Below are 13,313 nucleotides of genomic sequence, written 5' to 3'. Positions count from 1 at the left end.
AACATTAGTTATAATAAGAGAATAAGTTGTTGCTCTGCAGGTTTGTCAAACTGAGTAATAGTAAAATATATGAAATATACTTACCATTGTTGCTGGCCATCTTTGTCTTGTAAAAGCAGTTGATCTTTGAGTTCTTGTTGCTGTTGATGTCTTGTTGCTGTTGATGTCTTGTTGGTGAATAGTTGGTCATTTCATCCTTATATATTATAAAGTCTGTGTAGTTCCCTCCCCTCAAACATGTCATCTGTTACCTAGCCAGTTTGAGGAGAGAAGGCACAGAGAGCCAACCAGTCACAGATCAGAAATCAAAATGTAGCTTCAAGCAGCAAATCAGAGACCAAAGAAAACGTCATCAAACTAAATACATTTTATTATTGGGTTTGACCATTACTGTACTAGTTAGGGCCCGAGCACAAATTGTGCGATTGTAATGAAAGGAATTATTATTTTCTCCGTCTTTGACTGCATATTTGGCAGCCGCAACATGCTCGAAAAGTCAGGGAAATTTGCACAAAACTCAAACATGGCGAAAATTCAGATATGCAATTGTACCCATGCACGGGCGCCACCAAATGGCTAAGCCCTGCCACCCCGAATCAGCCCCCAAGACGCGTAAGGCCAACATGTAGGAAAATTTGTACGCATGTGTATTGTGATAAAAAAAAGCAGAAAAGCCTCAAGGACCCATACCCCAAACTAAACAGAAAGTCGTCCATTTTGGATTTAGTGGCCATTTTTGGCGATTTGCACACGTTGTATTTGAAAGAACTCCTCCTAGGGAATTTATCGGATCAACTTCAAATTTGGACACACCCATCTAAACACATTCACGATTATAGTTGTGCTCTTTACGACATCCCGTTGAACAGCGTGCCCGTGGCGTGGCGTCCCGTGGCATCCAATTTCGAACCTTCGCCATGAAAGACGGATTTGTCATAACTTCTGCGTACATGATCCGATCGCAATGAAACTTCACATGTCTGATAAGAGTCCTGCCCTGAACACGTCTATGTAATAATATTCAGCGCCACCTAGTGGTGAAAGGAAATGTAATTTTTATACTTTTATGTATATCTTACAGCAGATTGACCAGATCCAGCTGAAATTCTGTCAGAAGTTCCTTAGGATGATGACATCTTCAGAATTTGTGTAGAACCATGTTGCCATGGCGAAGCGGCGAAAATCAAATTTTCTGGTAACAATTGAACACTTTTTGGGGGCCTAAACATGCCCGAAAACTCATGAAACTTCACACAAAATTCAGTTGTGGTGAAGCCTAAGTTATTGTCTTGGTCCCGTAGATGGGCGTTGTGTTATGTTTGTTGTGTGCATCAGCAACACAGAAGAGAAAGTGACAGATGGAAAAATGTATTGGCTTATCTTGACCTGTCAGCCCCTTTCTAAGTTCCCAACACAGAGCAAGATGATTTTTGGGGCCCAAATCAGGGGAGATGTTTGACAACAGCTGAATATGCCATCAGTTATAGGTCCAGTCTGTAACATTAAGCAGGATCTATTGCCAGAAATGGAATATACACTGTTGCCCATAAAGTTGGAATAATTTTGTTTTCAGACACATTCCTCTTTATATTCCTATTTATGCACATCAGTAATCACCTTTGACCAGGTGCAATGATCACATACTGAGTCCCAGTTACCCAGGTGAAACTAATTCAATTCAAACGATTGTTTGGCTCTATAAAAGACATTCGCTGTGTTGTCCTTTTCCTGCTTAGAGTCTGTATGCAGTAAGTCCACGTTTTCAGAATTGGATGTATAATTTTCAACCAGATTTGACAGTTCCCTAGGTTATGCCTCGTCCGACACAAGTGGCAATATGCCAAAGAGTGCTTGCACTCCAACAGGACGGACACAAAATAGCCAACATTGCTGATTTCCTTGGAAAATCACAGAGTGTGGTCTTTAAAAAATCCTCAAACATCATCGAGAGGAGGGTCATTTGAGGCAACGAAAATCTCCAGGACGACCACGACTAACTGTCCACAGGCTAGTTGATGCCGTCACTGGGCAGGGCATCCCCAAATTCGGACAGATCCCGGGCTAGTTCCTGTAGACTCTGAGAAATATCGTCCCTCTCATTAAGGGCTCGGCCTAAGGCATCCCAGGCATGCTCGATAGGGTTCCTATCAGGGGAGCAAGCAGGCCATGGCATCTACTGCACCCCCTCTGCATCAAGAAATTCTCTCACTACAGCTGCCCTATTGCGTTGTCGTCTTGGTCATGGTGTCTTTCCTATTTTTACAGCACAGATTAATGAATCATCTCGACTGGTAGTAAGCCACGATGTCTTAACGCATTGATCCGTGCCAGGGGTAGCCATTCTCAATATTAGTGACTGAGTGACATTTGAAAGAGTAATATTGGCCATTCTTATGCATAAAATCCCCTCAAATGTGTTTCCTGTTAAATTGATCAAGGTTGAAAAATTTAAACAAAGCCCTTTATCCTATTGTTCAATACCCCCAATTTTGTTTAAGCCCGAATACACAGTTTGCAAAGGTTAATTGTGGTTTAATTTTCACTGTGATATGTTTGGAAGAGATTGATAAATAAAGCTTTGAAAAGATATACACTTTATCTATCAAGAATAAATCAAATTGTCACAACCATTTCATGAGAAGAAGTAAAAATCTTTTATAGACAACAATGTAATATTTATTTTCATTTTCATTAGTGTATAATAACCTGAAAATAAGAAAATAAGAATCTTTGCATCCATGGAGTTTGCCATGTTGAATTGCCTAGACAGTAGCCCAGAACAGTCAAACCAAACAGATAGAGCCACTAGAGTTTACACCACACTTCCCAAGGACTCAAGGGACTGATGAATCGTAGTGCAGATAACAGCTGTCATTATACGGACAAATACGGAGGAGAACACAATAGATGGCTCTTTATTATAGTAACTTAAACAACTGAGGTAATAGGTACAAATATAGAGTGTGTCAGCCAGTAACATCAGTAATGTAAATGTGGAGATGTGAGCAATATGAGATGTAAAAGTTGTAAAGTGAAAACAAAGCAGAAATCAAACAAAAGCTGAGAACATGCTGCTGCTGGAGGGGATGGAGCCAAATGAGAGAGAGCCAGAGCAAAGCTGGGACGGGTTTTTATCCTTTTATCCACCCAGGTGATCGAAATCGGGTTTGCTGCTGATGGTACCTTCAAGGACACGCAGGAAAAATAATAACTTGTACACCACATCAGCACATTAGCATTGGTCAGGGATTGTCACACAGCACACACTCATGGTTTTGCATTCAGTTGCCCATGCAACACATAAACAACACTAAGGCAGGGTAAGACTGGGCCACAGCCTCACTAAGAAATTACTAGACATCTTTAGCTGTGTTCCTTTTTCCCTGGTTGGTCCAGTCCAATTCTAGCAACATTCTATGTGGTGGAATCAGTTGGGTGATGTTTGCTACAGTATGTATTTACTTAAAGAAACTGTTTATTCAGTTAGCTTTGGTACCAAACATCATAGGGAAAGATCTTGGTGTCCAACCTGGAAAATGTTCCCCCCACAAAAATACCCAAAGCAGTAAAGGAGCTTCCTTTTGAGCTGGTATGAGAAAGACTCCTGTCAGGAATATTCTGTCACTAAAGATACAACTTTCTGTTGGCATTTCCTGTGTCTGTTTGGAAAACTGTGAGGGAAGTTGGTATCAGACACTGTTCTATCAAACACTATGTTAGAAGCATACTGATGCATAAAGTGTCTACCAACCGAGAGAGAGCCAATTGGTTCACAAGTGAAAGAACCCAAGACTATTAATCTTTATTTAGGTTCTAAGGCTATTACAAATGTTTCATTCTGCCTTTTCTAATGTAGCAACAACCCTTGATGTTTGCTTTAGTCAGAAGAGGCACTGTTAATGTCGGACAGCATTTGATAATCTGAGGGCTGCCCTTTTGAGTTGAGCAGTACATGCATGTGCACATTTCCAAAATCCTTCAATCTGTATGCAGGGGCTTGCTGCAGTCTCACATAGGAGCAAGGTTGATGGGAACGGATCATTTCATAAGTCTTCATCTGACTGAGAAGAATGCCCAGTCAAGAATAAACTCTCAATTAGAGTTGCTGACTCTCAAATATTTTATTACCAAAAAGAGTCCGTGCCAGTGGGGGTTCGAGGCATTTTTGATGAGGCGAGCTGCAGTCGGATAGAATCTCTTCTTGTGGCATGAGGTTTTGGTCTTGATGGACTGCCATCTCCTTCAAAGGGGAATGTTTCAAAACGTTTGCACATTGGGTGGGAGGGGTCAGCCACGATCTTTCTAACTTGCCTCAGTGTCCTGGAGGACTACAGATCCTGGAGGGATGGCAGATTGCAGCCGATTACCTTCTTTGGGGAGCAAATCATGTGCTTCAGTCTACCTGTACGCCAGCGTACCGGATGGCGATGGGGGAGATGAGGATTGGCGTAGTGATTGCAGTGTAGAACTGCACCATCATTGTCTTTGGCAGGTTGAACTTGCAGCCGGATGTACATGCTATGCTGTGCATTGTTAGTGAGGGAGCTGATGTTCACCTGACACTTAAGGTCTTATATTTATTACTTGTTTTTATTTTTTTTACTTAAAAGTCCAGTGTGTAACATTGAGGATGTATTGGCAGAAATGTAATACAATATGGATGTTTTCATTAGTTTATAGTCACCTGAAAATGAGAAACAGGTTTTTGTTACCTTAGAACTTCCCTCTGGTCCCACAACTCCAAAGCACCATGCACCATGCAACCACAGTAGGGACTTAAATTAGGTCCTGCTCCTTGAGGGCTGGACTTGAGAAGAGCCAGACTCTGTGTCTACATCAATGATGCTTGGTGCTCAAACACAGTGAAACTGGATGGACACTTTTTATGTGAAGATGAAACCATATTATCATCACTGCCTTATTTGTGTTAAAAAAACACGCATTATTATTTCAGTATACATCTGTATCTGTATATATGTATATACATATCTTTTTCTATGTGTGGCATGAAGGGACCGTAAACTTCCATTTTGTTGTTCAACCTTGTGTTGTAAAATGATCATAAATGTCCTTGATCCTTGATCTAGTCTAAATACTTCGTAAGACTATTTCAGTTTTATGCTAATATGTTGCATATTCCTAATGTTATGTGTTTAATCAAACTACCACACAGCAAATATGGGCCCAGGTCTTATTCCAGCACAGAATTAGTATACAAGCACTGCAAAGAGAGCGGGAGGGGCAGGGTTTAATAGGCATGCTTGGATCAACCTGCTGGGTCCTGCTGACACGTTGTTCCAACCGTGTGCCAGATATAGAATAATCATTAACTAGCAGGAGAATAAAGGAAAATAACAGCCTAAAATGAAACCTTGTGGCACAGCCAACATAGAAACACAGTTTACAGTCTACCAGAGAGCAATGGAAACCACTGGAGTTAGTGCCACGTTATTTGTTATATGCAAAAGAGTAATAATAAATATTGTTTATATGACTGTGTCAAATATGGCTCTTAAATCAAGGAGTAAAATGGTACAACTCCCATCACTGAGTTGAAGCACCTTTTAAAATTAAGATACACTTTTTAACCTGAGGTCCCAAAATGGTCCCTCATAAAAGTGTAATAAAAATTCCTCCCCTGATCCCTCCTGGCTCTCAGATGAATCCTCACTGCTGGTAACATCCACCTCAGTAACATACTGCTCACTCTCCTGATGTAGTGGCTTAGATTTATTAGGTATTCATGGGAAAAGCATTATAATATGTCAGGATTACAATATATCAAAAATATGTGGTTATAATGGGAGTCAGTGGGTCCAAGTCAACTCAAGTTCACGAGTTATTAGCAAAATGGACAATGTGTAATAAACAAACCAGCACCATAATACTTCAGTTCTCTTTTTTACGCTGCATTATTGTCAGTGTTAAAATGTATAGTGTTGTTAATATTTTTACAATGTTTCATGTTGATTTTGTGATGGGTTTCTGATGTGTGTGTGGTGTCCGAAGGCCTATAAATTTAAGTTACAGTTTGTTCAAGTGATATTTTTGTGAACATATGCAGTGTTAGTGGGACATGAGGTTTAACGTTGTAATTCTTACTATGAAAGGTTTAGGCTAGGGGCCTCTCAATGGCCTCTGACCTTTATCTTAATAAATCTTCCATCTCCCTGTTTTACCTCACATATCTGCAGTAGAACCAGATGTTTCTTTACTATTTTCTTAAAAAAACAATAGGCCTATATAAACCTATGTTCGACGCATATAGACAGAGCTGTTCATTTGGCAGGATGCTCTCCAAGCTCCCGGGGCTTGAAATGATGCTGTACCTTTTTGTAATAAACCTCTATATACATCAAGATGGTGTCAGCGGACTTCTCTTCAACACATATTCACATCATCGCTAGTTAATATACCACATGTGTTTGTTTCTGTGAAGCAACAGTTTGTAGCACTGTGCACAAGACACATTTCCCCTCAGGGACAATAAAGTTTATTTTATTCTATTCTATAGTCACTGTGGAACACCATTTGAAACGTGAGTATCTAGTATCCAAAAGATGTCTGTGTGGATTCTCTGGTAGCATTTGAATGAAGACTTGTGGAGACATACATATTAATTGATTTTGCATGTTTTGAAAACTATAGAGTGATGAATACACCATAGGTATCAGTGAGGCAAACAATTCACAATTCAATGGATGTCCTGAGAGAATTTCAACTCTGTAAGACATCAAATTATTGGACATGGAAAAGGATTTATTTAATAAAACGTATGAAATAAAGTTATTAATATATTATTGTATATATATATTATTATTATTATTATTATTATTATTATTATTATTATTATAAGAAATACAAATAATATAAGAACTTTTTGAAGTTAATTGATGCAGATTGATTGCAGAAAAGCAGTCTAAATATATATCTGGTATTACAGTTGTTAAAATTCCTGTATTTGGAGAGACAGTGATACTTGTTGAGGGCAGTTGTTGGTGATTTATTTAGTTTCTAAAAATAATAATTTTATCATTAAAGAAGCTCATAAAGTCATTACTATTGAGGGTTATGGGGATATGTGGCTCAATAGAGCTGTGACTCTGTCAGCCTGGCTACAGCGCTGAAGAGGAACCTAGGGTTGTTCTTATTTTCTTCTAATAATGTTGAATAATTCTGCTAGTTTGAAAGAGCACCATCTCCTTTCAGATTTACACGTTTTTTGCTTTAATTGGCTGTTTTGGTGATTATACCACAGTGCTAGTCTTCTGAGTTTTAATATTTCCCTTTTTAGTCTCTAGTTTCTAGTGTTGTTTGCAGTGAGCCTGCAGCACTAACATTAACATGATGATCAATATGGGAGGGACTAAGGTTATTATAAGAGTCCTCTTTTATATTGAGACATGGCATTGAATTAAACACTGATGGAAAATCCTCCTTAAATTTAGCTACAGCACTGTCAGATAGACATCTGCTGTAGGAAGTTTTGCCTAATGGCTTATAATCTAATAGTATGAATTCAAAAGTTATTAAATAATGGTCAGATAGGAAAGGATTATGTGGGAAGACTATTAAATGTTCAATCTCAATGCCATATGATAGAACAAGGTCAAGAGTGTGATTAAAACAATGAGTTGGTTTATTTACACTCTGACAGAAGCCAATTGAGTCTATTAATGATATAAATGCATTACTAAGGCTGTCATTGTCAACATCCACATGAATATTAAAATCACCTACAATAATTACTTTATCTGATTTAAGGACTAAACTTGATAAAAACTCTGAGAGTCAGATAGAAAATCGTCCAGGAGCACGTTAGCACGGTTAGATAATCTAAGCTGTTAGACTTGTTAGTCTTGTAAATCAACAACAAAAGCTACTTTTGTCACATCCTGTGAGGGTGTGGCATGCAGGTAGACAATAACATAATTGAATTTTAAGTTTCTGTGCTGGGCTTTCTTGGTGAAAGAAAAAAAACATCAGGTTTATTAAAGTTTAGCTTCAACTGGAATTCTTCATGGTCACACATTGATTCCAAATAAGTACAATAATGGCATCATGTATTATGTTTTATTTTAAACAACATTCAGTTATCTTTGACAACCAAAAGAAAGAAAAATATTGGTAACAATTCAATAATTCAATTCAATAATCTGAATATAAAAATAGTTGCATAGTGCTAACTTGCTACCTCTATCTATTCATCTTTTTCCTGTCATCAGTGTTCTTTTTATAATCCCAAATATAGAAAATCACATCAACCACTTACTGAGAGAAATCTAGGTCTGTTGCAACAAAACTACCTCATCAATTTGTGGAAAAATCTCTATGGGAGGGTGTTTCTGACATCCATACTATTGACTTAGAGAGAGAAATCAGCTAAACAAAGTCTTAACTGCATGCTGCTAGAGAGGATACCTATACTATACTATATTTTAAACAGTACATTTTACCTTAATCTATATATATTTATATATATTCTGTCACAACCTGACCACACAGTCTGAATTGTTAACACAATTTAATGAAGTAAACACCAAAATAATCAATAGAGTTTAATATGTCTATCAGTAAATCAGTATGTCTGCAATGTCTGTGAGTGAAGGGTGAGCTGTATATGTATAAATGTAAAACCCAGAACACAAACAAAAACCAACAGCTCAGCTCCACCCCCTACTTCCTGAAACAAAGAAAGTAAACAACCAAAGAAAGAGGAACAGAATAAGGCCAACCCTAGGGCCGTCACAATTCTTAATATATTTTATGTTCTGGAGTATGTAACAAAAGTAATTTCCCCCAGAGATTATTAAAGTATTTCTGATTCTGATTCTGATATACGCTTCAAAAATGGAGCGAAGCCTGCGAGCTAGTTCAGGCAGTCAACTCGAGCTGCGCTGATTACACACATGACATGCCTTATCCATAATCACTAACCAAGTGCTCCCTTCCAGTCTGGCGGTCTATTTAAACTGCACTTTTTCCCAGCTCTCCCTCTGCTCTGTCAATGCCGCTGTTGCCCTGCAGCCGTGTTGCTGCTGCTGCTGCTGCGCTGTAAGCCCCGCCACCACCCCAGCATCCACCTGTAGGCTCCAACTGGGGGTTAAGGTATTTGAGCATCACTCCCCAATATCTCTATGTAAACATATCTGCGTGGAGTGATGAGGTCGGAGCCTAGACGCCAAAATCTAAATATGCTATACTGCTGTAATAAACATTTCAAACATGAGTTCGCTGACTGAACTGGCATTCTGACATCAAATCTACACATAATATATATATATAATGTAATAATTACACATGGAGATACAAAACACATGAGAGCAGCCCACAAACCATGAAACATAAAAAAACACCCTGCACATAAGATTAGATTTTCAGATTCTATATATTTTATTTATAATTAATTGCAGTATTACAAACTGTAATGATTTTTCAAAATGTTGTTGTTCTCCAGTAACAATGCTCAAACTCCTCACTCAGCTTTATTGATATATCATACATTTGCTTCGATTCAGATCTGGAAAAAGAGAAAACCCTTTAACAGGGTAAAAACTGAAGCTACCTAAATTCTGCCAGAACTACTGTAGTCCTGGACGAATGATCTCCTGTCTCTCCTCACTGATCAGGCCTGTTGACGAGCAGTTATCAAATATCAGCAGGGACAAGTTCCAACTGGAGCCACTGAGAATGATTTTGGCAGGATTAAATAGATTTCATCAGAAGAAAACAAAGTCATGTACAAACCTGCTGAAGGGGTTGTAAGGAATGAAATTTTAAGAATGTTCCAACAGCATCATTTTCTTAGTAAGCTGAGCTGTTATTGATGAGACAACTGTCTATCATGCCCAGAGCTTCCAACCTAATGCAGAGGGATTCAAGATTTAAACACGTAGATTGCTAGACAAGAGGCACAGGAACAGGACTGAAATTACTCCACTAAGTCAAGTAGACGAAGGAAAAGAGGAGGAGTCCATCTCAGACTAAACGGTCTGACATTGCGGCGCATTTCGCTTCCCTTAATGATTCTTGCAAATGTTCAGTCGCACAGGAACAAGACCGACAAGCTGCAGGCAAACACAACCCATCCACACAAATAAAGAGAGGCCTCCATCATGGCTTTTAGTGAGACATCATGTCTTCAGACACGGACTCAGATCTCACAATCAGCAGCTTCGGGGGCACCTATCAGACTAGACAGCAACCCAGAGGCCTCAGGGAAATCTGTCTCTGTCCCCAGTAGTGTACATATACTCAAAAGTGAACGCCCAAAATGCCACACCATCTATAGAGTGACTCAAAAACTCCAGTCCCTTTCCCCTGATGCTCTGTGCTTGTTAATGGGAGATTTTGATTTTTTGATTAAACAAATCCATTAATTTATATAGGGCGGTCACTATGCATTTATATAGCAAAATATGTAGAATTCAAAAGCTCTGTAAAATAGGTTTGGGGGTTTATTTACTGTAATACTTACCTTGTGTATATCCATGTTAATGTAATAATGAAGTGATTTAAGTTATACTTGAGTACTGATGTTTGTGTATTTTTTAGTTTTACACTGGTCTTATAAGTAAAGCATGTTAACATCACTTAGTGGTCCTGTATGGATGTGCTGACCTTGCTTCATAAATGGAAGGGAAAATTCTGTGAGGCCATATTTTGATGAACAGATTGTTTTGTATGTAAAATCAAAGTATAACAACTACAGCTGCAAAATAAATGTAGAGAGTAAAAGTATGAAGTACACTAAAAGGAACAGAGCCTTCTGGATATTGTTATTTCCATCTGTGAGTACTAGAGGCAAAGTTACAGGAGTCAAACTATGAGACAATTTCTGAGTTTGATTTTGGTTTGTTTTGGTTTCACAGATGGTGCACCATGAAGTCTAAGACAGTGGTTCCCAAACCTTTTCATTAAAGGACCACCTCTTTTCTATTATTGAATAAACTAAAAACCCCTGATTAGGTGACCTATTTTATAGATATTATATCCAATGCATAACAATAACTGATAAACTGGATGTGTGTTTAGTGTGAAGGAACTGTGAATATTGTTGTTATTGTTTGTGTTCAGGTGTCATATCCTGTGAGATGTCTTTATATCTTAAATAATAAAACCTTAAAAAAACAACGTAATTGTTCCAATAAATCTTTCACTGACAAGAGGAGTCTTCACTCTTCACCGGTAAATAATGTGAAAACTCAGTTATGCCTGTTCTCAAGAAATTAATTTTTGCAGTGATATAGAATGACTTATATCTGGTACACAGTGGGCAAACCCTTACTTTGATTCAGATAGAGTGTAAAAACATTGTAATCCAGATATCTAAGACCTTCTAGTGTCAAAATCTGCTTTATTTGAATGACTTTTGCAGTCAAAAAGTCACACTAATGTACCAGTTTTAAAGACGGGTTGCAGCAGCATCGGAAACAAATCAACTCATTTCAATGAAAATGGTACAATTGGTGTTTTTGCTTAGAGAGGTTGCATTGAGTTCAACTGTAGTGACATCTCTGCCCATCTTCTTTTCTTTTTCCTCGATGGCATTTTGACTGTTTTTTTGTGGAGACCTTATGTGGTTGGCTCCTTTCCACGCAACCACTGCTTCTCGTCTTAGATCTAACCAGCCATGAGCACCTGGAACTTTTACAGTCACTAGACTGTTTGCAACCTATTACTTGCCAGTAAGTGTGGTTTTGGCAGGTTTCACAGATTTCTTACGAAGAAGGTAGAGGCATGTCTGGTAAAAAAAAACAAACCCTTTCTTGGAAGAAGGTGGAGGTGCAACAAAATGTGAGCGTTTATTAGCTGGTTTCTTCAAGCCCGAGGTGAACTAAAGCATCTGCACAATGACAACCTCACTTCAACTTCTGCTCCTGTTGAGCAACATCACATCCTGCTGCTTTGCTCTGTATCAGAATCAGAATCATGTTCATTGCCAAGTTGGTTTTCATATACTAGGAAATTTGCATTGATATATTGCTGCTTGAAAATAAAGATTGAATGAAAAACTTTACAAAAAGGATGAAAGCGAGTGCTGCAAGTCAAGAGGCAAAAATGGAAAACTGACAATGACATGAAAAACTATTATAGAAACCACAAAATGACTTTAGAATGAGTAAATAACTACAGCAGTGAAATAAATGTAGTGGAGTTGAAGTATTAATTACACTAAAATGTAATTAGCACGTTCAAGTAAAATTCAAGACCTTTAAAACAGTATTTAAGTACTTGAATAAATGTTCTTACTTTCTACCACTGCCTGACTGATACTGGAATTTGGATTTTCTTAGGTCAATATTGTTATTTCCATCTGAGAAAAATAACATTAACAGAATGGTCTGTTTATTGGCTCAGTGTGGTTTTGGCAGGCTTCCCAGATTTCTTTGGAAGAAGGTAGAAGCGTCTCGGGTAAAAAAAAACAACCCTTTCTTGGAAGAAGGTGGAGGTGCGACAAAATGTGAACGTGTATTAGCTGGTTTCTTCAAGCCCGAGGTGAACTAAAGCATCTGCACAATGACAACCTCACTTCAACTTCTGCTCTTGTTGAGCAACATCACATCCTGCTGCTTTGCTCTGTATCAGAATCAGAATCATGTTCATTGCCAAGTTGGTTTTCATATACTAGGAAATTTGCATTGATATATTGCTGCTTGAAAATAAAGATTGAATGAAAAACTTTACAAAAAGGATGAAAGCGAGTGCTGCAAGTCAAGAGGCAAAAATGGAAAACTGACAATGACATGAAAAACTATTATAGAAACCACAAAATGACTTTAGAATGAGTAAATAACTACAGCAGTGAAATAAATGTAGTGGAGTTGAAGTATTAATTACACTAAAATGTAATTAGCACGTTCAAGTAAAATTCAAGACCTTTAAAACAGTATTTAAGTACTTGAATAAATGTTCTTACTTTCTACCACTGCCTGACTGATACTGGAATTTGGATTTTCTTAGGTCAATATTGTTATTTCCATCTGAGAAAAATAACATTAACAGAATGGTCTGTTTATTGGCTCAGTGTGGTTTTGGCAGGCTTCCCAGATTTCTTTGGAAGAAGGTAGAAGCGTCTCGGGTAAAAAAAACAACCCTTTCTTGGAAGAAGGTGGAGGTGCGACAAAATGTGAACGTGTATTAGCTGGTTTCTTCAAGCCCGAGGTGAACTAAAGCATCTGCACAATGACAACCTCACTTCAACTTCTGCTCTTGTTGAGCAACATCACATCCTGCTGCTTTGCTCTGTATCAGAATCAGAATCATGTTCATTGCCAAGTTGGTTTTCATATACTAGGAAATTTGCATTGATA

General features: G+C 38.2%; 1 protein-coding gene across 4 annotated transcripts in view; it reads right to left on the bottom strand.

The window, feature by feature from the left end:
- Nucleotides 1-13,313, bottom strand: part of LOC127359840 (GTPase IMAP family member 4) — a 40,762-nt gene that overhangs the window by 4,515 nt on the left and 22,934 nt on the right. The window contains exon 1 of one of the 4 annotated variants that reach the window (XM_051394086.1): nt 85-205. The exons of 2 other annotated variants lie outside the window; for them this stretch is intronic. In XM_051394086.1, coding sequence (XP_051250046.1) covers nt 85-190 — 106 coding nt within the window. In that variant the 5' untranslated portion in view covers nt 191-205. Of the gene's footprint in view, nt 1-84; nt 206-13,313 lie in introns of those variants that run through there. One more of the 4 variants, XM_051394089.1, reaches the window with a different exon arrangement.

The sequence above is a fragment of the Dicentrarchus labrax genome, unplaced genomic scaffold, assembly GCF_905237075.1.
Source record: "Dicentrarchus labrax unplaced genomic scaffold, dlabrax2021, whole genome shotgun sequence".
Classification (NCBI taxonomy): Eukaryota; Metazoa; Chordata; class Actinopteri; family Moronidae; genus Dicentrarchus; species Dicentrarchus labrax.
This window is presented reverse-complemented; position numbering and strand designations above follow the sequence as displayed.